The sequence below is a fragment of the Chaetodon trifascialis genome, chromosome 22 (assembly GCF_039877785.1).
Source record: "Chaetodon trifascialis isolate fChaTrf1 chromosome 22, fChaTrf1.hap1, whole genome shotgun sequence".
NCBI lineage: Eukaryota > Metazoa > Chordata > Actinopteri > Chaetodontiformes > Chaetodontidae > Chaetodon > Chaetodon trifascialis.
In genome coordinates, this window is record NC_092077.1 from 9,238,730 (window position 1) to 9,266,728 (window position 27,999).

Here is a 27,999-nt window from a genome sequence, read left to right on the forward strand (position 1 = left end):
AGATATTGTCTATGTATGGATACGTGGAAAGTGCAGTTTTAGTATTGATTTTTTACTATTAGTGTTTTAACTTTGCACTGTTTCATTTATCAATAAATAAAGACTGATGTAAATGATGTAAGCACAAACAATGACTGGAGTCTCATCCTTTCAGTGTCTACTGAGTACAGAGGGGCAGCAGTTTCTTCTGTAATCCTTGTAAGGAGCTCATTTTACTTCAAAATACCAGTGTTAAAAGTCTCTGTAGCTCAGGTCTTAACATGCAGACGTGTATTTTTTAGATTTACAACCCCAATTCCAAAAAGTTTGGACGCTGTGGAAAATGGAGAACAGAATGTACTCATGTACAAACAAACTGTGTTTACTGATAATGGTTTTACAAAGTGTTCCTGAGTCCATGTTGTAATGTCCTTCATAAGATTGTGTGTTCAGCCAAACACGCGGTGAACCTCTTTCCAGGATGCACCTTTCATAGCCAATCACGATGCTGTCACCTGTTACCAATGAACCTGTTTACCTGTGGAACGATCCAAACAGGTGTTTTTGGAGCATTCCACATCTTTCCCAGTCTTTAGCTGCTCCTGTCCCAACTTGTTTGAAACGTGCTGCATCGAAGTCATAATAAGCAGATATTTACAAAATCCATAAAGATGATGAGACAAACATTAAATATATTGTCTTTTCACTGTTTTTAATTGACTAATGCCGAAAAGGAAGAGCAAATTATCACATTCTGTTTATGTTTTACACAATGCGCTGACTTTTTTGGAAGTTTGTGCATCCTTTGTTCCCTTCTTCCATCCTTTGTTTACTTTTTGTACTTTCAAACAAAGGTAATTGCTTTTTCTATGCAAGATGTCGATAATGTGCTGGATGAAAGGAAAAGAAAATTCTAGAAAACCATTTGAAGCTGCAGAATTCAAAGTAAACAAAAAAAAAAAAGAGCCTTAACCTTGATTGCAACAAAGTGGTGTCTGAACAAATGTTAAGCATTTTGTAACGCACCTCAAAGTGTCGTCACAGGCTTTGAGCTAAGTTTTCAAGTTGCCTCTCAAACTTCATCAAAGCTGATATCTGGTTCATACAGTCTCAATTCAGCTTCAGACTGTCTCTAATTCACAAAACATGAGCGCGTTCTTTTCCCTCACAGATGGAGCAAGACGCCAGGTGCTGAGGTACCGGCAAGAAACTCATAAATTATCACCCTCCCACTTATCTGTGTGAAAACACACCGAGCATCCTCGCAAGAGCTCTGCTGTCTACCTTCACTGTGGACGACGACAAGATGATGGCCAAATACCCCCAGAGAGTCTCACACCTCAGTGTGGGGACACATTGCTGTGAACCCATACACAGTAGATGGCGCCAGATATTGCATGTTGGCAGGTCAGTTCTCATTTGCAAGATTTATTTTCCTCAAGGCTGCAAGGTTATAAAGACTATGGAGCAAATAAAATCAGGAGTGAAGTCTGCACTAAGTACTGTGTGCTTACCTGTAATCAAAGGGGATACCTGACAATGGAGAAGTGCTTTCTGCAGACTTCACTACAGGCCCTTATCCCATACTGATTTGCCAAATTGAGTAGAGAAGCAAAGAGTTTTTAAGATGTGAATCAGACAAAAGCAAGCTGCAAAGAAATGTCAGGTTTAAGCACCTGACAATTAGCACCTCAGTCTTCTAATTGGTCTACTAACAGGACAACATGGTGTGGCTCCTTGGCTGTTGCATTGCACAATGAGCACTATCAGTGTGCTCTGGTTATATTGTCTGTTTTACTGCTTGTCCCATAAAGATCAAATCAGGAGTTACAAGCAAAGGCCAGGACCGCACCTTCCCCTTCACCTACTCACACTCCATTGCTGCACATTACAGTAAGACCTGTTACACATAATACATATATTGTTTTACACGTACTAAAATGCGTATTTTAATTCAATATATAGTAAAATCTATTTTTTGATTAAGAGCACAAGATTATTATTGTTATTAATTTACAATAGCGTATAAGACATACAGTATATGCAGTTTTCTAGTAAGTAAAAGTATCCGTACTGCAACCTAAAAACACTCCCTTACATTTAAAATCCCTGCATAGAAAATGTCGCCTAAGTATCATTCAGAAGAATGAGTTATCCTGTAATATTTTATGTTATTATTACTGATACATGAATGAGTCGGTGGCATTTTGCTGGTGTAGGTGGTGAATAAATGTAGTCGAGTAAAATGTGCAATGTTTCCCTCTGAATGTTATGAAGTAGAGATAAAAAGTGACAAGAAACTCAAATTTACTACTCATCTATCATCCGCAACACAGACTGTGGCCAGAGTAGGTGTACAAAATCGTAATCGAGTCATTAATGTGTAATGTTTTATGGCCATTTTATTATAAATGACGGTATTTTTTTATTATAGTAAATGACGCTATTGACCTTTTATTACATAAGTGATTTACAGTGACTCACTCCATTGTTAATGCTTTATTAGACGATCAGCTGACATTGATTTGACCGTGTTGCGTTTACTGACACCCTGCATTTTATTACGGAGACAACGTCGCCGACAGCTCGTTACACGTCGCCCTCAAACATCCACGCCGACCCATGACATGTCGCGCCACCAGGAAGTGATTGTGTCCTGCTAAAAGGGCGGTCACGCTCTCAGAACCCCGCACGTCCATTGGTCGAAACCATAGGTGTGTCAGGGGGGTGTGTGCGTCTTGTCGCCGTCCGTCGCTACGTTACTTCCTGTGGGCCAGGATGAGCGCGGGGCCGACGGCGAGCACGGAGGCGACGCTTCAAAGCCGAGCTGGATCAGTGTGTCGGAGGGTCCCGGGATCAAAACACTTCCCTGCTCCGGTAACAGACGGCCGTCCATCCCGGTGACAGCGTGCGGAAATGCTGCGGATAGCAGCCTCTGAGGTAATTCATGAGCTTTCTTTCCAGACTGTGCTGTTATGTAACTCTGATTATTAACCTCAATGGGCTGTTTTTAACTCACGTTTGTTGTGCATGAGTAAGAAGTGATGTTGATCCCTCCTGTGAGAAAACATTAGTGATAATGGCTTTTGATTTGACCGTGTTGCGTTTACTGTTCTCCGTATATTATTATATATTGCGCCCAACTTGAATTTCCTGCGCAGCTCTCACCTGTTTTGGTGATAAACCACACACCCCACATCATGCTGCTGAGAGAAAAAAAAACATGTTTGTTTATCTGCCTTAAATTCCCCTTTCACCTCCGCATTTGATTTCTGTTTCCTTGTCTGTGCAGCTGCAATGCCACCAGGTAGTGACAGGCAAACTTGACAGTATGCAAAAGCAGAACTTGTTTCAGTTAAACTGTGGGAGCTGGTAGGGGGACTTCGCGTGCACCTGGTTTTTGGTGGCACATGGACGACCTTGTTGGGGAGAGATCAAATCCCGATTCACTGACAAATGGGAGACAGCTGGTTTTTGCCCCGAGCAAGCGCTTCACACATTAGGCAAGTCTTGGATTGTAAACGACAGGTGACAACAAACGCAAGAGCATCTATAGCCAGCTGCCCTGCAATGCAAAGTCTTGGAGTTTCTCCGGATTGTTGTATCCTCGCTGTCATCTGCTAACGTGCTTTGCTGAGTGCAGCTCCTGTTTCCTCTTCCCCTGTGACCTAAAGATAGCGGCCCTCTGTCTGGGATTAGAGTTCCTCTGGGATTTTAAAACACAATGTCCTTTGAGGTGATGGGGGAAACATGGGCTGGGCCACGGGAATCTATGAAAGGGGAAATAAAGTCATTTGAGCCCATTTAAGAAGCAGTTGTTGACACATTTTAGATAAGGTATGTCAACACGCTGACCCAGAAAGGCTATATTATATGAAAGAAACAGACTGAAGCTGTCACCATCAACTAAATCACCAGTTAAATCTTTATGTTAATTGAATCCATTGATTATTTGGTCTAGGGCTGCACGGTGGCACAGCAGGTAGTGCGCGTGCCTCACAGCAAGAAGGTCGCAGGTTCGATTCCCGGGTCGGGCCTTTCTGTGTCAAGTTTGCATGTTCTTCCCGTGCATGCGTGGGTTCTCTCCGGGCACTCCGGCTTCCTCCCACAGACTAAAAACATGCTCATTAGGTTGTTTGGTGACTCTAAATTCCAGGTCCAGGTACCCCGCCTCCCACCCGTTGACCGCCGAGATAGGCTCCGGCCCCCTGCGACCCCGAAAGGGATAAGCGGCATAGAAAATGGATGGATGGATGGATTATTTGGTCTATTAAATATCAAAAAACAGTGGAAAATGCCCATCACACAATCCTAGAGCAAAATATATGATCAGCAAACAGTTTAAATGCCCAAAATATTAAATTTAATGAAAGAAAACCAGCAAATCCTCACATTAAAGAACCTGGAACCTCTAAAACTTTTGCCATTTTCACTAGAAACTTTCTTGAACGAGGCTCAGAATAGCTGCAGACTTGTTTTCAGAGCAGATCTGAACACACAAAAGTCAGATGCACACTGCACAATCGTAACAAAAACAGGAATGGAAGTAGGTTGTGGGTTTGTGTCGTGATTGGATGCTGCATATTTTGTTTCGCAGCACAACCGCAGCGCAGGAAAAGACGTGCGCTGGCCTGAGATTCAGGGGAAAAGAAGGCTTACGTTTAAGGTGAACTCAGTGCACCGAGGTCCGAGCGCCGTTCATTGTGTCGCGGAGGAAAACGCGTCTGCCTCATCGTCGCTTTGATGGAGAAATCTTTAAGGGACATAAGGTTGTGCGAGGGCACATGTTGTGTGTTAAAGCAGCTCGACAGACCAGTTTGACAACAGTTAGTCACCAGCTACCTCAGTCTGCACTGTCCTCACCGCGCACTCCACAGTATTTTGAAGGTACAAGCCGATGTAGTTCTACTCACGCTCGCAGATCCTTGCACAACACTCACTTTGGCGTGCTGTCAGGACCTGTCCTTTGACATACTGCAACCCAAAGGCAACAAACAAGAACAGGCTTGATCAATCATGCCCTTGCTGTCTGCCTTAATAAATCAGAGTTGACAGAGTGCACGTTTTCGACCCGGACAGATAAAGATAGCGTTTTACCTGCCTGCCACGTTCAGCCGTTAGTCTCAGCAGTGAAAGTTACACAATCTCATATTGGTGATGTTTCTTCTGCGCTCGGCTTACAGATGCATGCAGCTGTGTAAACTGAGATTTTGCACCGCGCTCTGCGATGGCCCCACAGCCAAATCTCTCCGTATATTAGATATCCTGTCTGGACGGAGCAGAGAGAATCCTACATCCTACAATGTCTGTGCTCATGGTCACATCATAGAGGTTTTACAGACTTCATGCTTTGTAGTGCTGTCATCTGATTAGCCGATCATTCTGCGGTCAATCGAACATCAACTCTTAACATCTGCCGCCATGAATTACTGGAAGCGTCGTGAGCGTTGACCATGGTGCTGGGACGATGGCTCAAGCAGATGTCCTGTACCCTGCTGTGAGCAGCTGGGAGCTCCACCAGTCTCACATACTTAGAGATCCACTCCGAGAGGACACACAGCCACAGACGTAGACTTACAGCTGTGCGTCCATACATGCAAAGCTATCCCTACAGTGAAAACACCAGTGTATGATGAGCGGTGTGAGTCTCTTTAAAGTCTCTGGAGCATCAAAGTGGGTCAATAACCCAGAGTTGAAGCGTTGTATCACATGAGTGGTGGTGTACTTCGTCTGGACATGTTGGAATTTAATCAGTGAAAGATGCAGGTGAAATAGCATGCTAATGTTGACTCAGTGCTCATGGTTCACTTATTAAACAATCACCATCACATGGAGGACTCACCTCTGATGGCAGCAGCTGCAAATTATACTGCTAAACAGAGCTGCGGTAAACAGTCTGTGATGCTTTATGTTACACGTGATACGGCTGTAACCAGGTCAGTTTTGCGAGCCGCCGTCCTTCTGCGGGGAAAAGGCCCCTCTGAGCTACCGAGTCCAAAAAGATAGATGTGCTCTCTGCCGGCGCTCTTGAAGAAAAAGGGTCGAAATCTTTCAACGTGTGCAAAAGTGCATACTCCAGGTGCTCACACGTAGAAAAGCAGGAGCATGCGGGTTTTTTAATGAAAAAACTATCCATTAGCTCCTTGACAATTTCTTTAAAATGTCAGCTTTTGGCCTTAGTGGCTTTTTATGCATTCATTTATGTCCTGGTGAGATAAATGGGAGATAATAACCCCAAAATTCACAAAGCACACCACAATAAATCAAACTGAGGAAAATAAAGGAGCTGCTATACTGATCACCCGGGCTCTTCCCCTGTGAATTGATGGCCCCATTAAACACTAGTAAACTCCAGCAGGGACTTTTGTGCCACACAGCATCATTTTCCGAAAGCATGCTCTTCCTGGTCCACACTAAGGAACGGACAATATGGATGATTATTGTAAAGGAGATGAGAAGACATGAAATGAATTCCCTGTTATATGATTTTCACGCAAAAATATCCCGTCCTGCTCAGTGATTTGAAGCACTGCAAACTAAAAAAATCCTGCCTCAGGCCTCCTCTTTGCTCTCTCTCCCCCCTCCTGTCACAGTCTGGTGAGTGAGGGGTTCTTCCTCCCGGGTTTGGTTCGATCTCCACCATGGCGGGGGACCTCTTCAGCCCGCCGTCCCCGCTGGGGGATTCCCTGCTGGACAGTCCGCTGTGTGGAGACCTGATGGACGATCTTCGTGACATCTCCCAGTCCATAGGAGACGACACTCTGGGATTTGATTTCCCAGAGTACCCGAGCACTGGCTCGGGGTCTGAGAGCTCCATCATGCTGGGTGAGTAGCACAGTGGTCTCGAGGCTGGAAGGAGGTTCCTGGCTGCTTTTAAAGCACGTCAGGGTTTATTTTTTATCTCATTCTTGAGCTGCTGCTGCTGACAGGTCATGTGGATCATTACAGCTCCGACCTTCTGACCTTTTGGCTCCATTGTCCCGTATGTAAATGCACTAAAGAGGTCCATGTAAACCACTGTGTGTCTGATCACAGAAGATCAGATACAACCTTTCTCTTTGTATCTCCTCCATGATTTTGTCTTGAGCAGCTCTTCAACAAATGACCTATGCCTTCTGCAATTTAATGGAGACTCAGCAACTAAAAGGCCTCGCAGTCTGCAGGAGACACTTAACTAAGGCAGACAAACAGGTGTCCTCAGTGTACAATGTGAAATAGTTTCTGTCAACGAAAAAAAGAGTATTTCCTGCTCTCCTTTGTAGCCTAAATAACTGTTCTTTGAATCTTTTTTTTTCCAAGTAGGTGTCACATTTTTCCAAAAACTGGACATGTCATGTTTGGATTGAATGTGTTCAAAGGGAACCTCCTTGAAATCACCCGCTGTCGTCCCCTTTCTGCCTTGTTGTGTGCTGCAGACACGTTGACCCCAGCCTCCAGCCCGTCATCGGGGGTGTGTGCTGCAGCACCTGACCCAGAGGAGAGCTTCACCCCCCTCAGCCTGGAGTGCCGGGTGTGCTCAGACAAGGCTTCAGGCTTCCACTACGGCGTGCATGCCTGTGAGGGCTGCAAGGTGAGACGTGTTGGACTGAAGCGGGTGTAGAGTACATATGTATGCATGTACTGACACACTGTACAGATCAAAGGACATAAAGGCCACACAAAGATAGAAATGAAAACATGAAGACATACACAAACCTGTTCAACATGAGCCTTAAAGGTACATGTTGTCCCTGCATGTAGCTGCGCAACTGTATCAAAGGGGAAAAACACCACACAAACACACACACTCATGGGTACGCATGCACATACATGCCCACACAAACACACGCGCGCTTACCCAAACACATACAAAGCTTGGCATGCAGAAGCACCTGACCTAGAGGCCAGTGGAAAGTTTCTGAGAGGAGCAGCCGGGTCATGTGAGGTGGGGGATATAGTGGCCTTGACTGACTTCTGCCCTGCTTGGCACGGAGCCCAACTGAGTGACGTTAATACACACATTTGTACACACAGAGCTGCTGCTGGCTTAATATTAAATATTAACTTCCTATGGAGTCCACTTTGTGATGTAACGATGAGACGGCTTTTTTTAAAGGTCTCATCATAAAGATCATCATAAAAGTAGCTCCTTCAGGCCGAGTAGAGAAATGTCATTAGGAGCAGTGACGCTGAGCTCAGCGATCGATTCTGTGTTAAAAGCTTCAAAGATCATCGCGACATTGTTAAGTCATGTGAGCTTGTCATAGTCTCATACCTCTCTAAGCTGGTGGCACATTGTTGCGGCTAATCCAGGCCTTTGTCTGCTATTTTTGCACGACCTTTGAACTTCTGACCTTGCCCGCTTTAGTGTCCTCCCATCAGCCGCAGCTCATCTGTGTTTTTTTATGCTACAACTACATAACGATCAAGTAATCCAGACGGAGTTGTTTCACTTGCCATAGGTGTTCTGCTCTTTCTGCGTCTTCTATTATTACTTCTCTTCCCCTGCTGGAGACAATCAGTTTTTCCACTTCTCTGGACTGGCAGCGCGCCTCCGCTTCCACTCTAATCTAGAGAAGACAGCTGAGATTGACACGACCGGGAGGCTAACGTTTCCCAATTGTCATTTCTCTTTCTAAGTTTTGCAGAACGTCCTGTCAGTTTCACAATGCACATCTGTGTGTTTTTTGAGCGCCGCTAAACTGGCCATTTTCCTGCAGGGCTCTGGTTTACGACCAACATCTCATTCATCAGAATCAACACAAATAACGCTCATCCTGTCAGCCCTCGTGCCTGTGTGCCGCAGCAATGACATGATGAGCCGCTGCACATGTGAAAGGCTTATTTTGACCGCACTCTGTTCCTTAATTCTCCAGCGGATCCTATTGCGCCATCATGGAAAAGTCTGGCTTGTGATATGGAGCAGTCACAGTTCGCGCTTGCCATGCTGGACAGGCTCTGCATAGCGTTTTCAACACCTCGCTTTAAGAGACGAGCGCTTCGTGGTGGGAATGTGAATGGAATGTGCTGCGATGCTGTGGTGTGAGGGCTTAAGTCTGTGCGGAGCAGCGGGACAGTCAGCGCAGTCAGAGAAGGCGTTCAGTAATGGAAAGGTTAATTGCAGCTCCTCTTCCCGCTCAATAGGTGGAGGTGAGTTTAGTGTGCCACAAAAATGTCTAAATTAAACCTTTTCTCTCTGTTTTGCTAACAGACGTTTGCCCTTAAGGAAACATTGCACAAGCCCTTGTTATTCACCTCTCACAGCTATATGTCAGAGCAAAACACTGGCCTCTGGTTGCGTCTGCACACTCATACACAGGCATGCAAAGACATGCATGCTATAAACACACACATCTGTTTTTTTCCTCCCCGTGCGGTTCTGTTGTTTCGTAATGCGTTTATGATGACTGTCACATGTCACAACATTAAATGCCCGGACCTTCGCATTTCTCCCCGAAAAGCAACTTTTTTTGTGGTTTCAAAAAAAAAAAAAAAGCGTGTGTGTGTGTGACAAGTAATAACTCTTAATAACAACATAAGGGCAGAAAAGACCTTCTGTGAGACGACGGCCGATGTATTGCGTGACCGCGTGGCTCCAGATACGTTGCCAGAAAGTCCTTCTTCCCTTCTTGACATTGAGGGATGAGGAATGTCCTGATTGAAATTTCAGCGATGCACGTCGGTGTGTGTGAGCATACGTAAAATCATAAGTTCTGGCACATGTGTGACATCTGTTAGCACGCGTGGGCCCCCTGCTATGATCTCTCAGTGTGTGTTGGAGGGCTGCAGGATGTGTTGTCCAATCAGGGCTCTTCCTCAGAAAGGTCAGAGCCCACCTTAAAGCATATCCCTCTTAAAATATAGATGTAATTGCACAGTACAGTCTAATCCAAAATGTAATATAACACCGGTCCCACCTGGCTCTTAATGTACAAAATGCACACAGTATTATAGGGTGCTGCAGACATATGGTGTATCATCAGATGAATAGCTTTACTGAGTGATGATGACCTTTGTGATCAGATTTCCTGTCTCTTGTAATCCTCCTGTTGTCCTAAGGATAAAAAAATAACCTGTTTATGATTAGAAATGACAGAAATTTGCATTCCTGGACTTCCTGGTCTTTAGGGCACTTTAGACGCAGCATTTCTAAGATCATTTACAGATGAAATCAAGCGTTAACAAACCATTAATAACACATACAAAGCATAGAAAAGAATGAAAACCACCTCATTGTAAAGGCATTTAGCGTCAGTGTGACAATATCTTGCCTCTGCAGCGCACGTGAGATCCACCTGATCCTGATCCACCTGAGGCTGCAGACGGAAACGTTTCCATATGATCTGTAATCGGAGCTGGAAATGAAGCTGATAGCTACAATGCTTGTCACTCTCTCCACCAGGGGTTCTTCAGGAGGACCATCAGGCTAAAGCTGGACTATGACAAGTGTGAACGTCACTGCAAAATCCAAAAGAAGAGCCGCAACAAGTGCCAGTACTGCCGATTCCACAAGTGCCTCTCCGTGGGCATGTCCCACAATGGTAGGAATTGCTTGAAGCTGAACTGAGTAACTTTTGCCAAATAACAAACATAAGTGACAGTTACAGGATGATGGTGAATAGGACTGTAGTGTAACATTAGTACAAGTAGGTCAGAGTCAGTAAGTGGACTTGCTAACCTCAGTTGTAACTGCAATATAAAGCTAAAGTTGGCTAATTAAAGTAAGCATGCAGTTACATAAAGCTCACACACACTGTCCTCAGTTGACATCACAGTAGTAGGTGTTCTTTACAACAACAGCAGAGCTCCTTCTGTGATTTGGCTCCAGTTCATTGTGCTTTCCATTGACTGGGTTTTTATAGAACAATGTCCTGCCGGAGCCTGCTTGACATTGAGAAAACACAGTTCCATATAGTGCCACATCTGGCCTGTCATCTGCACTGACTGCTGAGGGGGGGTCATCGGGTTTGTTACGATGGCCTCCCACTGCAGACAGAACAGTGGAAGAAACCTGAGAGGAGGACATGTTGTCCTCAGAGGGGAGGAAAGAATGTCGAATTGGGTGAATGTTTGTGTTTGTGTGTGTGTGTGTGTGTGTGTGTGTGTGTGCGTGCGTGCGTGCGTGCGTGCATGTTCGCTGCAGCCAAACGTCTCTGTATGTAATCTCGTTGCAAAATAACACCTACCATTTAGCCGCTGCTAATGACGAACGTTTTTGCGCACCAGCCATCCGGTTTGGGCGAATGCCTCAGGCGGAGAAGCTAAAGCTAAAAGCAGAAAGCAAGATGGTGGAGAAAGAGAAGGCGAGCCCCATGCTGGCAGACCACAAGATTCTGGTCAAGCAGATCCACGAGGCCTACATGAAGAACTTCAGCATGAACAAGGCGAAAGCCCGGCTCATACTCAGCGGAAAGACCAGCAAGCCGGTACGAGGAAAAAAATAAAGCGAAGGACAGACGTCTGAGCATATTCTTTATTCTGTATCCTCACCTACCGACATCCTCTTCTCAGCAGCCTTTCATCATTCATGATATGGAGACGTTCCAGCTGGCAGAGAGGACGTTGGCAGCCCATATGCTAATCGGTGACGATCTGGAGCCCGAGAGCGGCCTTCAAGAGAGGGAGGTGGATCCGGCTGTGGGGTGTGGGGAGCTCCAGCAGAGGGAGGCTGAAGCAAGGCTCTTCCACTGCTGCCAGAGTACCTCAGTGGAGACGGTCACAGAGCTGACGGAGTTCGCCAAGGCGGTGCCGGGTTTCCTGAGTCTGGATCTGAATGATCAGGTGGGTTTTACGATGCTGAACCCATCATTTCACTGCTACTTCCTGAGCTTGAATTAAATCTGAGTCATATGAGCTGTAACCTTCCTACCTGCCTGTTTAGGTGACTCTGTTGAAGTACGGAGTGTATGAAGCCCTCTTCACCCTCCTGGCCTCCGGCATGAACAAAGACGGCGTCCTGGTGGCTCGCGGTGGAGGCTTCATCACCCGAGAGTTCCTCAAAAGCCTCCGGCGGCCATTTAGCGACATGATGGAGCCCAAATTCCAGTTTGCTACGCGCTTCAACTCCCTGGAGCTGGACGACACTGACCTGGCCCTGTTTGTGGCTGCCATCATCTGCTGTGGAGGTGACCGCCATCAAATGCAAAATTCTATTTAATTATATTTAAAAGTGCACAAGAGTCCTCCGTCTTCTTTCTCCCTCTGTCTGATCCCTCCAGATCGCCCAGGCCTGGTGGATGTGGCTCTGGTGGAACAGCTGCAGGAAAGCATTGTTCAGGCACTGCGGCTCCACCTGCTGGCCAACCACCCCGACAACAGTTTCCTCTTCCCCAGACTGCTGCAGAAACTGGCCGACCTCCGGGAGCTGGTCACCGAGCATGCTCAGCTGGTCCAGGAAATCAAGAAAATGGAGGACACCTCACTGCATCCGCTCCTGCAAGAGATATACAGGGACATGTACTGAGAAGACAGGACGCGTTCCTGAGCAGGGAGATGTGTTAAAATACTGATGTATGCCACTGAAAACAGGGTGCACATAAATACTTACTGAGAGTATTGTGCATATCGATGTACTGTTAGTAGCTTATTGTGTAGCTTTTGTGGATGCACACTGCTGTGATCTGCAGAGGTTGCATAGAGATTGTGTGACTTTCTACTGGAACAAAACAAGTGAAATAGGGAGAAAGTCAGCTCTAGTAGTTGGTGTGACTGCCTCCATTCAAAGGGGGACACAGTGGGAAACTTTTTGATCTTAGGCCATAGATGTAGAGATATTTCAATGATAATGCTTTTGAATTTAAGAGCCCGTCTGCTATGATTTGGGTCCTGGTTGCCAGCTTTTACTCTACAGACAAACACAAGTCTGCAATGCAAATGTGCATAACATTAAAAAATGGGCATACACATAGTAAAGATACATGACTGTGGCAGTCATGCATGCACTGACACTAAATAATAATTTTTTTCAGCGAGCAATAAGTCGAACAGGTGTCTGGAGAAGCGGACACGTTAGAGAAGTTGTAACATTTTTAACCTTTGAGGCAACTCAATACCAGACGTGTTCCTAATATTTTGGATATTTAGTGAATATGATGTTCTTTTAAAAGCCATTTGGATTTGGTTAATGCCATTGCTGTGTCCTTTTATCATGTGCTAGTGCCTTATTGATCTCCCTGGATCATTTTGATGTTACTAGTTGAAGAAACATCTGCATCAGTATTCACCAAGTGCCATAATGTCTGCCTGAGCTCATGTTACCTCTCCTTTGACCACACCTCATGCCTTTTTAACCATGTGTAACAATTTAGTGCTGGACCAGGGAATGTTGTCACATATTAAACCATAAATCAGGAATTTTAAGTAGGCAGTGAACTGAAAGAAGCCTTACTTCTACTAGATACAACCGTCATTTGAAAATACTGTAATTTCACATGTTGTGTATTTATTTGAATCCTTCATCATAGCTCACCTAACCTATTTTCTCTGATCCGTTTTCCTGGGGACAGAATGTTTTGTACAAATCCTGCCGTCAAGACAACCTCGTTTCAGGATAAAACTACATTGGCTGGTATTGAATATTTTGACCACAAACACAATAATCTGTTAAGATGGTTTTAGTTATATTTTGTAAATATAACAAGAATGTGGTGAGCGCTGTGAAAGGGATGTGTGGATGTGCAGACAGTAAATCAGGCCTCAAAGAGAGAGGAGCTGAATGCCTCATTTGCTGCAATGAGATTTCCCCTCCCAATGTAGTGTCATTGTTGTCATTCTCTATTTTTTATCATGCTCTGCAGTGTACAGAAAAAAATCTTTTGCTGTTCTAATAAAAAGAATCATGTCATGTGGTAGTCTCAAATAAACTAATATATTTAACTTAGTTTTATTTGTAATGCCTGGACTTATTTACCTGCTTAATGCCAATATTATCTAATCATCTGATTCAGACCCCACTGTTCAGACAAATACACTAATAGGCCATTTTCACTGCAGACATTTTGAGTCTTCATAGCAAGAGAACGACAAGTGGAACCAGTCATGTTAATTACAGCTTTGTTCTATCTTGTGTCCTACAAAGACAGTAATGATATTACTTACATCTGTGCTTTTCCTTTAATGACACTGTTGATGTATTTGCTGTAATAAAAAGTATTATTTTAAAAAAAACGGATGGCAAAGCTAGAATCCCCCAAGTCTGTATGTTTGTAATGAAATAACTATAATTACTGTATCATTTAAAACTGTACTCCACACGGAGTCGTTACTCTGCTCCCCCAGTCCAGTAGGTGGCGGTAAAACTTCATGAAACAATGTGGTTGCACCGATGGGAGAACCAGGAACTAACTTTGCCCTCTCCGAACGATGGAGCACGCTACAAGTGAACCCCCTGAAAAAACATTTACTTGCCAATTGTGTGATTTAAGCAGCCCTTTTACTTACTACGGCCAGAAACCACCAAACACCAGAGCCATTGTGTAAGTGGACATGAAGCAAAATGCTCCTTTAGCGCTCTGGAGCTAACGCGAGCTAAGCTAAAGCTAATGTTGTTAGCAGCAACGTTGAGAAAGAATTTGCATTTGTAGCGATATCTGCCACGAAACACGCGTCTGTGAACCAAAAACTAAGATATAATTCGGCGTGTGTGCCTCAGGTTGCTTGAGGAGTGTTTCGTGACCAAGGACCCTTTCAGTCCGGACAAGGAAAAGTTCCTGGTTTTGGGCTCCACTTGCAGCCTCTGCAGCATGCCAGTGTGTGCTGGCTCGGTAAGATGTCCCATGATTGAATTGCTAAGCTCTGCTTTTGTGACAGAATAAATATGTGATCATATAATTCGGTTTATCAAATGATAAATGCCTGGTGTGCAAATCCTGGCATGCTCCTTCAGGGGCAAATGACAGGAGCCCTGATAAGAGTATGGTGCGTGTAGCAGAGGCAGACGCTCTCTCTCGATCTCGCTCTGTGTGTGTGTGTGTGTGTGTGTGTGAGAGAGAGAGAGAGAGAGAGAGAGAGAGACCTGGTATTTATCACGTTGTGGGGGACAAAAATCTGTTTACACAGTCACATTGTGGGGACTCACCTTCCTTATGGGGACAAAATGTAGGTCCCCTTAATGTAAATCATTAATTTTGAAGGTGCAGACTGAGGATAGGGTTACAGGTTAGGTAAGGTTAGGTAAGGTATAGGGTTAGGAATAGACAGATAGTGGTTATGGTTATGGTGGGTAAGGCTCCAGGAAATGAATGTAAGTCTATGTAATGTCCCCACAAGTGATAAAAACACAACGTTTGTGTGTGCTCCTGCTCTCTAAATGCATCTGAAAATCATGCATGCATCTGTAATATTTTGGGACAGATATAAAATAATCTGGGAGCATGATCATCATTTAAAAGTGCATTTGAAAGCCGATCTGTGCTCCTGTGACAGTTTTCCACTTGGCATGATCTTTATGTAGTTTGGTGTTTTCCTCAGATGACTCTGTAATCATGTGGCATATATATGTGTAGAGTGAGCTTCAAGGCAGTGATGCCCTTGAAATGACTTAATCCATTTTCACAAATAGTAAACAAGCAATGAAAGTCCAGTGTTTATATGAAACAGGAGCATTGATGCCTGACTGGTGCTTTCTCTCCCCTCAGGACTGCAGTCTTTTCTACACCAAGAGGTTCTGCATGCAGTGCGTGAACAAGCACCTGGACCAGTTCCCACATCAGATTCGGGCCGAGCTGGCCAAGAAGAAGCAGAGCTCCAAGGATGCCGTCTCATGATGCCGGACAAGAGGTCCACGACCTGCTCACCGAGGGGAGAGGAATGTCTGACTGGTCATATACAGAGGCCTGTGTGTCAGGGTGCTGGACCCACACTGGACCAAACGGCTTAAACATCAAAAAATCCAAACATCCTATAATGTATTAGCATGGCTCTGGGTGCTTATTGTGTGGGTGGGACTTTAACACCATACATGAGAAAAATACCTTTATGCTTGTGGCCAGTAAAGGTAAGGTGCTGCATGAGCCTACAGGGTGTTATTTGTTTATTTGTTTCTAGAGAGTTTTATTGAAGCAAGCAGCGGGTGTGATTAGTGTAGCTGGACCCCTGTGGGATTGTGGTTGCAGGCTCAGACCTGCTGGTTTGATTCAATTAAAACTGGCTCCCAGTTTAAACTCTGATGTCATGTATTGTATGTGCACAGTTGCCCCGCAGTTGCTCTGAACAACAACAACAACAAAAAAAATATTGCTAATAATCTTCTTGTTCAGACCAATTCACCAACGATTCTGGGCTTTTACACACTGCTCAACACGTTATATTATTAGAACTATGCACTGCTCAAAAAAAAAAAAAAAAAAGATGTGGAAGTAATTGCATTCCCCAAGATCAGTCGCTAGGCAGATTAAAAAACCACATTCATGTTTCCAGTGTCCTCGCAATACAAAGAAATTAATAAGTCATACAGTTTTCTCTTTGTACTTGATGAATGATGCCTGTTGCACAATGTTTTTATGTGCCTCTTTATGAGCAAACGCGGTTTTATTACTTTTCAGGAACACATGGTAACAGTAAGTTTTCTATGACTAATTCCCTAACTGTAGACACATGTTGGTGTCGATGGTGACACCTCCTTTTTAAGAGTGCATCACTGTTAGCCCTCTCATTTCTGCATCCAGGTCGGAGGCTGCTGTGGAGTCACAAAAAAAAGTTTATTCTGTGTTATCTTAAACTATAAAAAGGCACATGTAGCGATCTCTCCCTGTGGTTTTGGATCATAATCCATGTGTGTACAGTTGCATCATCCCACTCAGTTACATTTAGCCGTGTTTTCCTCTGAGGCTTTAATTAGCCCTAATATTTCCTAATAAGCAAAGACGAAAAAAAAGTGCCCTTACAGAATTGGTTATGTGCGCGTGACCCAGACAAAATGTCCTCTTGCCTCGTTTCTCAGCCGCCCGTCGTAATCAGCTTGATCAAAATCTGTTTTCATCTCAGGGATCACTCTGTACAACACGGGACACAGTTCGCAGCAGCATAAACACATTATGGATTAAGTGTGATCCCGACGGTAACATCGATATAACAGACGGCCTCGCTGTGTTCATCACGAGATGTTTGACGCTTCTCAAGGATTAATTGAAACAGCATGGCCTCAAAGGCAGGCCCAGTGATTTTTTTTTTTTTTTTAAACTGGCAAATGCTGCAGAGGAATGCAGAGCGACACTCGCACGTTGACAACTCCTGTGCGCAAGGAGCGCTGATGCATTCGCTCCGTCGCCGCAGGAGCTCTGCGCAGCTCTGGGATGGACAGAATATCAAGTATTTTTCTTGAGTCAGGAATTTTTAAGATGCAAACTGAGAAGCTCACGCAAAGGTTTTTTTTTAACCTGCACCACTCTCTGTTTCCTTGGTGTTTAAATACCAAGCACACACAGGCAATTACAACCAGTCAAGCACGCAAACCAACCCTGTGGCATCAGTGGCAAAGTCTGACAGCGATAGGCACCGAGCCAACGATGACGGAGGGCCTCTCTGCTCCGGAGCTGATGTCATCATTTGCCAGGAGCCAGATTTGTGGTTATTTTCTTGTTGTTTTCCTGCAGAAAACCTAATTTGAGTGCCTCATTGTCCTGCAATAACCTCAAAGCTGTAACTGAATGGATTTACACTGATTGCATCAAGTGTGCCTAAGCAGTTTATGCGACAGCAAATCAAATGAGGCAGTAATATCTTTCAGCATTCATACGATCATTTGATGATTGATTGCTGTGATAGTATTACCAGTCTGGAGGGGAGACCTTAGACCTGCAGGGAGAGGACTGTTCCCAATGCTGCTCTCTTATCAGGTTATAGCCAGGTCATCTTGCAGTGCATGAACACAGCATACAAATGACCGTTAATGAGGTCAAATGATATCTTTGCTCTTTGGGTGTTCGGTTAAGTGTCCGAGCTGATGCCTGATGTGATACATCAGGTGCTAATGGAGAGACGAAACATGATCACACCCTCTACAACTACCTTCCTTTGGCTGCTTCCTACGTATTTGTCTAATCAAACAGATGAATTAGGCCATATTCACATGTGGAGAGTTGATCCTATCCAGCTCAGTGTTGTTGCCCCTGTTCGACTTTAAGAGCGCTCTGTGGGCGGTCCTAGCGCGCAGACCAATGAATCGCCTTCTCTGTTTAAATAGTCCTTGATGTCAACTTTCCTTCTTCACTCAAACCTCCCTCTAACGCCATGTTGGCTGTTATGACTTGACTTGTTGTTTTCATCTGCTTTACTACGGACTTGACAGGAGTGGCTTTCTTAAACCCCCTGCGCCTTTTGGAGACGCTTTAATCCATTTTTGCGCCTACGCGTTGTGGATGATACGCGCGGAGCATGCATGCATCACTCCTGTGACTTTGCTTTTGAGAGGAATACTGCTTGGAAATAGAAGTTTGAAAGGGTTCGGTTGTTATTTGTGTCAGTTTTTTTCCTTGTCGTATGTGCAACAAAATGTCAGATGTTCGCCTTTCTAATGCGAGCCCGACATTGGAGAGGGTGGATGCGCGGCATCCGGACAACGTCAGACCTCCTGTCCGCAGAAACCTTTTCGGCTCACGGTCACCTGACCGAGAGGAGATACGGAGGTATTTGGCGGCTACGATTCAGGAAGATGTGCGGGATTTTATGGAGGAGTACAATTTCGATCCCGTCAACGACAGACCGCTCACTCCGCGCAATTACGAGTGGCAGGAGGACAGTGACGCAGCGGAGTTTTATTCCAGACCGCCTCACGGGAGCCAGAGAGATGTGGACCCGCACGGTGATAACAACCGACCGGGTGCCGAGGGGAGCAGCGAGCGGCAGCCGGATCGCCAACCGCACAGAGACGGCTCAAGGAAAAGACATCCGGGAGCTTCAGGTGATTTACCTTCACTTATTCCCGCTGTCACGCATTTTGGTTGCGCGGTGCCGTGCAGTGCAGTGCGTTTGCGTGGTGCCACCGCGCCACAGTGCAGGGGCGCGACGCAGCAGTTGTGTACGGGGTTCAACCGCAGGCTACGATCGGTCGATCACCCTGCAAACAGGCAGAGGTGTGCTGGAGACAGCCCGCGAGAGGGGAGCAAGCTGAGAGCTGACTGTACAGATGTTAAAGTCTCATGGTGGTAGTGATGGTGACAGTGTATGACACACTTGCTCAGGAGACCAAACTCTCCTTGATTGCGTTGTTTTGCTCTCGGTGTCTCCGCCGCGGATGTCAGGTGTCTTTTCCAGTGGACGTGCCGCTCCGCACACCAACCTCCTGACAACTTTCTCTGCGCGCTCTCTTTGTCTGCCAGGTCCCTGCTCCAGCGAGTGTCCGAGTAAAAGGTCGCATACCGACGGAGATGATGATGATGATGATGATGAGGAAGACCAGTCGGGCGGTGCGGCAGGGCAGGCGGTGAGAGCCGCGGAGGAGAGAGCGGGCAGGCCTGAGAACAGCGCGGAGGTCCAGTGAAAAACTACCAGGTTAGAGCTCATGATCTCCCTATTCGACTGTTATTAATGAATGTGAATTGATCATAACTTAGAGGTTTTCATTGTGCAAAATACTCAAGATCGGCTCATATTAGGTGCCAGAAGAGGTTTTTTTTGTGCTTGTTTATCATCAGCATCAGTAACGCACGAAAACAACTGTAAACACACATCTGAGTACTAACACGTCACCTGCCCTTCAAACTTTTTTTTTTTAATTTCTCACAACTACTCATGCCATGGCTGTGTGTGTGTGTGTGTGTGTGTGTGTGTGTGTGTGTGTGTGTGTGTGTGTGTGTGTGTGTGTGCGTGCGTGCGTGCGTGCGTGCGTGTGCGTGCGTGCGTGCGCGTCTGCACGACTGGTATCAAGGCATGAGCCACTGCTTTTTCAATTGCACCATTCAACAGCCTGTTTCCTCTTTATGTCCCACAGAGCGGGGAGACCTGTTGCTGGTGGAATACTGTAGCCTTTCTCATCATCTGACAGATGGGAGAGAAAACATAAAAGCTGCCTTTTCCTGAAGAAGGGAGGAGGAGAGGCTGCACAAGCACTGAATATGTACACTATCAAGTTTTGGCACTCATTTCATTTAAATTGCCTCAGAAGCAGCAGACAATGTAGCAGTGTGCAAATGGATTTTTGCTCATTTTTTTTTTTATCTACTACCTATGTTTCAGATGTAGCACATAAAAAAAGCATATTATGCTTTTCATACCTTTTGTTAAATGTATTTGAATACGTGTGTGAATTTGACTCGGGAAGTTGCAGTGCAATTTCCAGCAGAGAAATATTATTTTGTTAAAGTGGTCATATTGTATCTTTATTCAGGTAATTGATGTAAGTTAAAAATGCAGATTTCAGAAGTCAGGGTTATGTGGAAACAAAATGTCTTTCTTCTTCTATGGCTTTATTTGTCCCAGTGTTATATATCTTGTTTTTGAAGGCCCAGATGGCCACACTGTAAGTTGAGGGTCCATCTAACTGGGAACAGCCATGACAGATAAAGTTTACATGCAAATAATGTCCCCCCCCCCATTTTTCTTTCTTTCTTTCTTTTTTTCTGGGTTTTTGCCAAAGTTTGTGCCTTTTTGTTCTGAGGGTGAGGGGTGGGGTGGGAGGGTGGCTAAACTGCTGAGCAATATCCAACCAAATTTTAACAGTATTTGCTAATAATCCTAAGAATTAGCTTTTATTTTTAAATTAGACAAGTTCATATTTTAGTGGCTTTCAGGTCACGCATCCCCCCCTTCGTTATAAGTGGTGTAGTCCAGGTTAACATAGATAAGATATGTTCAAATCACAGGGCTACTTATGCAAATATGTGAATCAAAGATTTGTGGTGTGGAATTCATGTGGAACATGTAATTGCACTATTGTTAATTTTTCCTTTTTTTTTTTGAAGGCAGAAAAACAAAGTGACACTGCCTCATTTGGTAAAACTTTGAAGTGTACCTGTGTGCCTTTTTTTTTTTTTCTAAAAAAAAAAAAAACACTGAAAAAATTCTACTAACTTATTTATGTTGAGCTTTTTGTTGTGGGTGTATGTATAGCTTCCCAAAGCGACATTTTTGTAAATATATATTTTCATTATTGTTTTTAAGATAAATAAACTGTTGCAAAACTGAGCCTAATAATGGATTTTCTATACTGTGTATTTTTGTGGTTCTCCTTGTCTTCACTCTGCAGTTTGATTTGTTAAAAAGGAGTGCTGGTGTGATTAATGCATCTGCTCACTATTCTGATTGCACAGCACACAAACACCCTTAACAAACACTTTTAAAGTTCAGAGTGATGTGCATAGGTGAAGTGGCAGACTGATCATAGTGATTACAAAGTCTTACACAAAGACCTGATGGAGATGAAAACAGGTTATTAAACAGGCTTCATGTGATCTTCAGACAGGGATGACAGCACTGACAGGATCAGTAACTATACTATACTTTATGAAGCCTAAACACTAATAAATACCCTCATAAAGCAACTTAATGCCTGTCTACCAAAGCACTTCTGCAACAGTCCCATAATTTGCCATTACAAACTCTTTTTTCCTATAAATTACTACTCTACCACTAATGTTTGCTACAATAAAATGATATCATGTGTGTGGTTGGACTAAAATCCGGTACACAGTGTCCATCTTGAGTGCAGACACGGTGCCAGAGTGCAGGCTGTGACTGTGCTGGATCGTCTCAGCCCAGCTCTGCCTCTAAAGTTGAAAACAACAAGGGTAGGTCCTGAGGAAAAGGGGGTAGGGGGGGAGGGGGAAAAGCTCCTCGTTATTGGCTTTTCAAGGCTCCAATCACAGCAGAGAGAAGAAAAGCAGACCACTTAGGAGCCAGCCAGTCAGAGAGCGGTGGGAGGGAGCCCAGGACAGCACAGGCTGTTCTTTTCATAAAACACACACACACACACACACACACACACACACACACACACACACACACACACACACACACACACACACACACACACCACCCAATTAGTTTCATTGGCTGCCTCTTTCCTGTTGATACCAGTGTGTAGGAGTCAAATACAGAGTGAGCGAGAGAGAGCTTATTCCTTTAATATCTCATACTGACTGGACTGTGTTTGCAGGAATTACAAGTAAGCTCAGGGCCTTTTGTAATCTATCAGAGAGGATTGGAAAACATTTGAACACACCGATGTTCTCCCTTTGACAAAGTACACTTTACTCTGTGACAAGATGTGTCAAATGACGGCATCATGCCAAAATGAGTCAGTGTTAACATAATGCTGTGTTGAAAAGCAGTACAAATAGCTGTTGTCTTAAAATACATCATTTTTGGATCTTATCTCTTCCCCTTTGAGTCAATTTTCAGTCCTGGTTTATTTGTGTCTACAGGGACCCATAATGGACAAACCAAACGCTGGCTTTGGGGAGCACCTTTTGCATTTTTTTTGGTGGCCACTGTAGTTTTTCCTATCTGCTTGGAAGGGAAGTCGAGGGGTTTTCAGTTGGTTGCAGTGTGCAAACTCACCATTATTTGCCACTGAACCCTCCACACTGGATATTCAATAGATGTTAACCAAATTTGGTGGAGACAAATCATTACTTTTTGTGCTGACCTGGATACAAAAGTGCCAACATTGGACACTTTGTATTTGACATTTGCGCATAAGTACGAGCACATGTCTTTTCTCGAGGAAATTTTGGTTCTTTTCACTAACGTATAAGCACAAGCACAGAAAGTAGTCCCCTGGAAATCCCTGTAGCTGTTGTAGCGAGTTGCCAAAACAGCCTCTTTGGGACATAATGTTTTGTTCAATTCCATGTCATTTGAGTGGCACTGATTGTAATATATGAATCTATTTGAAGTAGATGCACAGCAGAGGTGCGTTACTGATACATAATGTATGCTTAAAACAGTCACTTTTGGTGACCAAAGGTAGTCAAATTTATGTGGAAACCATATCAATATATTTAAGGCTATCTTAATACAAAAAAGTACCACTTTATTCTAGCATAAACTTTAGCATAGTCAGCAATCAGAGTGTGCTGAGGTGAGTCCAGATGTATGCTGATGATATTGTATTATATGTTGTAGTAGAAGTGAAACTGAAAAACTTGCTGATTTACTCACAAATGGCAAATTTTACTTCAAGCGAATTCACTGTTGAGTGAATCAGTTTGTTCGTCATCAGTGTTGGGAGTAACTCATTACAAAGTCAATGTATTTCCACTACTTTTGGCAGTAACTAGAATAGTAACTTAATGACTTTTTCAAATTAAGGAACACAATCACAATGACTGAAACTTCAATGGCATGGTTACCCCTGTGTCTTTCTTTATGATAAGCTAAGCTAACAGCCTGCTGGCTAAGTCTCAGCAAGGAAGTGAATCAAGTGAAATCCCCAAAATGTTGAACTAGTCCTTAAAATATGTTGGAATTTTGATCGACATAAACCTCTCTCACTGTCATAGTGAAAGTGAATTGAGTAAAATAGAGACAGTTTCTGATGCATAAGAAGCTACATGCAAACTGAGGTGGCCTACATGCCCATTTATCATCTCTCACATTATTTATTGTTTCACAAGCGATGGCAGTTTGAGCTGGGAAAACTTGATTAAACATGCAAATGTCTTATATGCAAAATTACACAAACATAGCAGATTGCTATGTATTGTAAATTCTACATATGATAAAACAGGACATACATAAAATCACATGCTCGTGTCTCTTTCAGTGACTGTGTTCTCGTCTTTGTTATTAACAGATTAAAATGAGCCTTTTGGCTGTTTGCAGCATGCTGACCCTGTAAACCAAATACACTCAAAGGTAACTGGAAAGCTGCCAAATACATTTCCGTTATGTCACACCCGTCAGGAATCATCCATAGAATATGCCATGCAGAGAACATTAAATGAACAAATTACTACCCTCTCTTGTCCAGTTAAATCAAGCCCTTCACTTCACTTCAAAGGTCTTCTATGTTTAAAGTGACTCATGACATTTAGCTGATGTTTGTTGCAAGTGACAGTGAGTTCTGGTCACTGAAATGCCAATTTCCTCTTCTTGTTCTCAAGTTTCCAGCTACAGTGTAATGAAAATAATTCATGGGGCAGAAATAGTTTGACAAAGTCAAAATGGTTGAGTGCTCAGAATGATCTCCACTGTGGGCAACTACTGTAGAGGAGTACAAAACATTAAGTTAGTGAAATTATCCTTCTGCATCCTTTACCACAGCAAACCATAACCTCATACCATGAGGTCCAGCTTCAAGCCTAGTCCATATGTATCAGGATTTTTTCCTTCTTCAGTCTAAAATTGCAAAAACATACACAACTCAAGCGCTGTCAGAAGCATGCTGAGCCAAAGCTGTGATATAACCCTGACCCTAAAGCCATGTTGGCCTATCAGAAGTCTGAAAAAAGCTATTATTGGTATTATTGGTCTAGAGGTCCAACCACGTCTCCTCCAAAGTGTTGGATTATGTAGCAGTGACCTCATGCATTCTGACGCCTCTGTTCCTTAATATAGTGGAAGAGTAACTGTACATTTATGTGTAAACATGGAAAAATCCTGTTAGCGACTTTAGAATTAGTACTATTGTGGCCATGTCTGGCTTTTCCCACTTGTCCTTTTCCCTGTCAAGCGGATCATGTGAATATCTTCTTGGAAGGAGTTCATGGTCTGCAAAAACTCTGCTTTCAGTGACCTAAAACTGTGTTTGTGTATGAACAAAAGGCACAAAAAAGGGAAACCTATGTACGTGTGGACTAGGCATTAGATTACGATTTGGCTGTTTGGGCCTGATTCAGGCAATTAGAATTACACTGTCTTGCTTTGTGTTGATGTAAAGGCAAATGTTCTTGTCGTCAATAGCCCAGATTGCACTGAATGGCAGAATCAGAGCTCATCAGAAAAGACAAATGAAAAAATGGCACTCACTATCTGTGAAAAATCTGCATAAATCCTTAATTTAACAATAAAGATACCTGTGCTGTTTAAACAGTTCACACAATCTTTGTTCCCTCACACAGGTGTTTTCACCTGATAAGACCTCTTCTCAGCACTGTGTGGGTATGTACACATATGATTGACAGCTCCCTGATTTGTTTTTGTACCTGACAGGGCGTGGGATAAGTTACACCTTTATCACTGAAGTTTGGTGTCACCACTTGACTCAACTCCAACCTCAGCACAAGTCTAATTATCTAGAACTCACATCACCTGTGTGGATGTGCAGAGGCTTTAAAAGGTGACATCAGTTGCTTTGTTTGGTGCTGTCAGTCCATTGTAAGCCTGCTGTCACACCCCTCAGAGCCCAGGATTTCTGCCACAGTGCAGGAGTGTCAAGCTAAAACAGTGACATCTGGGAAGGGTTTCACCAACGGAATTAGACATAGTTCTTGATTTGGAGCATAGAAAGCTCAGAGAGGGAACGAAAACAGCAGGTTTTTCAAATCCAAGGAGTGCAAGAGGTAAACCTTTGACCTCAAGGTGGTGCAGGAAGAGAGGCAGTAGCTTGAACAGTATGCCATGATGCAGATATGACCTCAGCACTGTAAAGAATTTCAGAGAGTGGTGCCAGGCATGACCTCAAAACCACGGCTGATACAGTGTGTGTGTGTGTGTGTGTGTGTGTGTGTGTGTGTGTGTGTGTGTGTGTGTGTGTGTGTGTGTGTGTGTGTGTGTGTGTGTGTGTGTGTGTGTGTGTGTGTGTGTGTTACCCAAGAATGACCTTGCGCTATAGCTCGGTGAGAAAGACACCCACACACTCCTGCACACAAAGCCGCAGCCTCACGTCGACTCATACCAGCCTCTTCTACGTCTTAAGAAGTACGAGGAGTTTAATCGGTCCCTGCGCACGCCAGTACACCGTGAGCCGCGCTGCGTTTGCTTCCAAGTTAGGAAAACACTTCCATATTTCCAGCACTAAATTCGCAGGCCTCTAATTGTTGCTGCAGATAAACGAGAGGAGAAATGGGTCATAAAAGTCTGACATCTTGGAGCTGACGCTATGAATGGATATTCAGCAGAGGGCCTACAAAGTATGAGCTCATAACTTGGCAAACCGCTGAAGGTGGGGGGGTGGGGGCGAAGGAGTGTCTTTTGTTTTTTTACAAATGTCTTGTTTAATTCTGGAAATACAACTTCCCCATCTGTTTCGTGTTGTTATTAATTTGTCTGATTTTTTTACTTCATTTAAATTTTTTACAAGGGCAGGGCTGCTTTATTTTTCCGCTTCACTCTGCCTCATGGTCATGTGCTTTTGGCAGCGGTGAGAGTGGGAGCGATGAAGTGGAGATGGTGAGGAGGGAAGAAAGAAAAGAGGGAAGCAGGAGAGGAAAAAGAAGGAAAGAGGCTGAGAAGGATCGAGTCATAGGGAGGAAAGAGAGGACAGGCTTTTTGGCCGCGTCTTGCGTCAGCCTGGCCAAATCACGTCCAGCGCAGGATGTAAACAAACTAATCTGCCAATGTGAAGTTTTTACACATTTTGGTTCGCCCTGGACTGTGTGACTCATGCAGCCTGGCTGTGTGGCCTCAGATGCTGGCTGGCCTGCTGCTACAGTGCTGGAGTGTTTAGTTTGCCTTGCAGCAGGGGTCACCAAGACGATACAGGCTGCGGTGCTATGTAAGACCTATGTTCTCTACTAACGCATACAAATGCCCTCTGGTAAAGTGAATAGATGCTATTGAAAACTTAAAGTCCCCCCTCCACTTGTCCTTGTTCCTATAGTTGAGCTCCACTGTGCAGAATGATGTTTGACGGTAGAAGGCAGTTTTTACATTCGTCTGCTGAAACGTTGAAAGTTTCTCTGTGCTCATTGAAAATCCAGGTTTAAAGAGGCGGGCCTATGAGCATGATTTGTGACATCACAAATAGCTTGGACGCCAATTCTACACAAGCTTGATGTGCAAACTTGAAACCTCCAATATACAAATACTAAGTATGGACTTTCAGTAAAGAAAGAGACATCTGCTGTGAAGTCATTAAACTTTTGAAACCAACCATATTTGAATAATCACAGACGCGGGACATTTTAATGAGGGAGAAGTAAATGTAATTTTAAGGATTTAAACAAGATCTGAGAACAGAAAAAATCCTATCAGAACACATTATTCTTAAAAATTCTGTGTTTTATATACATCTTAAAACATGCCTGGAGACGATCTTTGACCTAACTTTGTAGTTTTCAGTACAGGTTGATTTGGCGACGCCTGTGATTATGGTGGTAACAGCATAATGACAGAATGACAGTTTGACAGTTGTAAATTGTACTTTCACTTGATTATAGATTTTAGTACTCTACCCAGCCCTGGCTGGATTTTTTGCATGCATTGTTACCCACATTTTGAATCCAATGTGGGAATGGGAGTCCACCGCTAACAGTAAACATGACTGTCTTTGCTGCCTCCAGCTTGTGGCTTTCTTTAACATATATGGTAATAAATTCAATATCTTTGGGTTTTGGACTGTTAGTAAGACAAAACAAGGTAATTGAAGACATCGCCTTGCGATTTGGGAATTTGTGATGGCCATTTTCACCATTTTGTGACATTTTATAGCTAAAGAGAGAATCGATTCCTCAAGAAAATCGAGATTAGAATAGAATAGAGTTAGAAGATTGATGTCAGGTAATTATATTTTCACAGGATGAATCCACCGTATATAAATGTTACAGAAACAAACTGACCTCTGACCTAAAGGTCAATTGAGTTTTCCCTTAGTTTTCAAACACGTGAACACATCGCCATAGCCCCTTTTCCATCCCACTGTGGGTCACATGTCTTTGATTTCTTTCATCTGGCCCTGAGGGTTCGATGACATGTGTGTCTCAGAGGAGGGAACAACAATCAACTGCTGGGGTGACTCGTGCTCTAGCTAATAACCTGGGGCCATGTCTTTTCCTCGTATACATCAAGGTTCAAGCAGCTGGGAGATGCACGCGAGCCTCTGCCAGACAGCCGCCAACAAAGTGTGTGTGTTTGAATGTGTGTGTGTGTGTGTGTGTGTGTGTGTGTGTGTGTGTGTGTGTGTGTGTGTGTGCGTGCGTGCGCGCGCGCTGAGGAAGTGATATT

At 44.0% G+C, this 27,999-nt stretch overlaps 3 protein-coding genes across 4 annotated transcripts; all 3 read left to right on the forward strand.

The window, feature by feature from the left end:
* Positions 1 to 2,635: 2,635 nt before the first annotated feature.
* Positions 2,636 to 13,837, forward strand: LOC139350750 (peroxisome proliferator-activated receptor alpha-like). 2 transcript variants are annotated; one of them, XM_070992330.1, is made up of 8 exons: positions 2,636 to 2,919; positions 6,573 to 6,804; positions 7,395 to 7,549; positions 10,361 to 10,499; positions 11,185 to 11,384; positions 11,473 to 11,739; positions 11,840 to 12,083; positions 12,177 to 13,837. In XM_070992330.1, the coding sequence occupies exons 2-8, from the start codon at positions 6,621 to 6,623 to the stop codon at positions 12,419 to 12,421; spliced, it is 1,434 nt and encodes a 477-aa protein (XP_070848431.1). In that variant the 5' UTR covers positions 2,636 to 2,919; positions 6,573 to 6,620; the 3' UTR covers positions 12,422 to 13,837. The 2 variants fall into 2 exon arrangements, with proteins under 2 accessions (XP_070848431.1, XP_070848430.1); XM_070992329.1 differs by having other exon boundaries at positions 2,736 to 2,919; positions 11,470 to 11,739.
* Positions 13,838 to 14,266: 429 nt separating this feature from the next.
* cdpf1 (cysteine rich DPF motif domain containing 1) lies at positions 14,267 to 15,952 on the forward strand. The gene is made up of 3 exons (XM_070992367.1): positions 14,267 to 14,432; positions 14,609 to 14,720; positions 15,594 to 15,952. The coding sequence occupies exons 1-3, from the start codon at positions 14,320 to 14,322 to the stop codon at positions 15,720 to 15,722; spliced, it is 354 nt and encodes a 117-aa protein (XP_070848468.1). The 5' UTR covers positions 14,267 to 14,319; the 3' UTR covers positions 15,723 to 15,952.
* Positions 15,953 to 18,137: 2,185 nt separating this feature from the next.
* Positions 18,138 to 21,083, forward strand: cdkn1ba (cyclin dependent kinase inhibitor 1Ba). Its single transcript, XM_070992365.1, has 3 exons — positions 18,138 to 18,856; positions 19,275 to 19,446; positions 19,886 to 21,083. The coding sequence occupies exons 1-2, from the start codon at positions 18,436 to 18,438 to the stop codon at positions 19,433 to 19,435; spliced, it is 582 nt and encodes a 193-aa protein (XP_070848466.1). The 5' UTR covers positions 18,138 to 18,435; the 3' UTR covers positions 19,436 to 19,446; positions 19,886 to 21,083.
* The last annotated feature ends 6,916 nt before the right edge of the window (positions 21,084 to 27,999 follow it).

Coding starts and splice junctions, on each gene's coding strand:
- LOC139350750 (XM_070992329.1), top strand. CDS start 6,621: ATGGCGGGGGACCTCTTCAGCCCGCCGTCCCCGCTGGGGGATTCCCTG. Junction 7,550..10,360: donor ATGCCTGTGAGGGCTGCAAG/GTGAGACGTGTT, acceptor TCTCTCCACCAG/GGGTTCTTCAGGAGGACCAT. Junction 11,740..11,839: donor GTCTGGATCTGAATGATCAG/GTGGGTTTTACG, acceptor CTGCCTGTTTAG/GTGACTCTGTTGAAGTACGG.
- cdpf1 (XM_070992367.1), top strand. CDS start 14,320: ATGGAGCACGCTACAAGTGAACCCCCTGAAAAAACATTTACTTGCCAA. Junction 14,433..14,608: donor CCAAACACCAGAGCCATTGT/GTAAGTGGACAT, acceptor TGTGTGCCTCAG/GTTGCTTGAGGAGTGTTTCG. Junction 14,721..15,593: donor TGCCAGTGTGTGCTGGCTCG/GTAAGATGTCCC, acceptor CTCTCCCCTCAG/GACTGCAGTCTTTTCTACAC.
- cdkn1ba (XM_070992365.1), top strand. CDS start 18,436: ATGTGCAACAAAATGTCAGATGTTCGCCTTTCTAATGCGAGCCCGACA. Junction 18,857..19,274: donor AAGACATCCGGGAGCTTCAG/GTGATTTACCTT, acceptor TTTGTCTGCCAG/GTCCCTGCTCCAGCGAGTGT.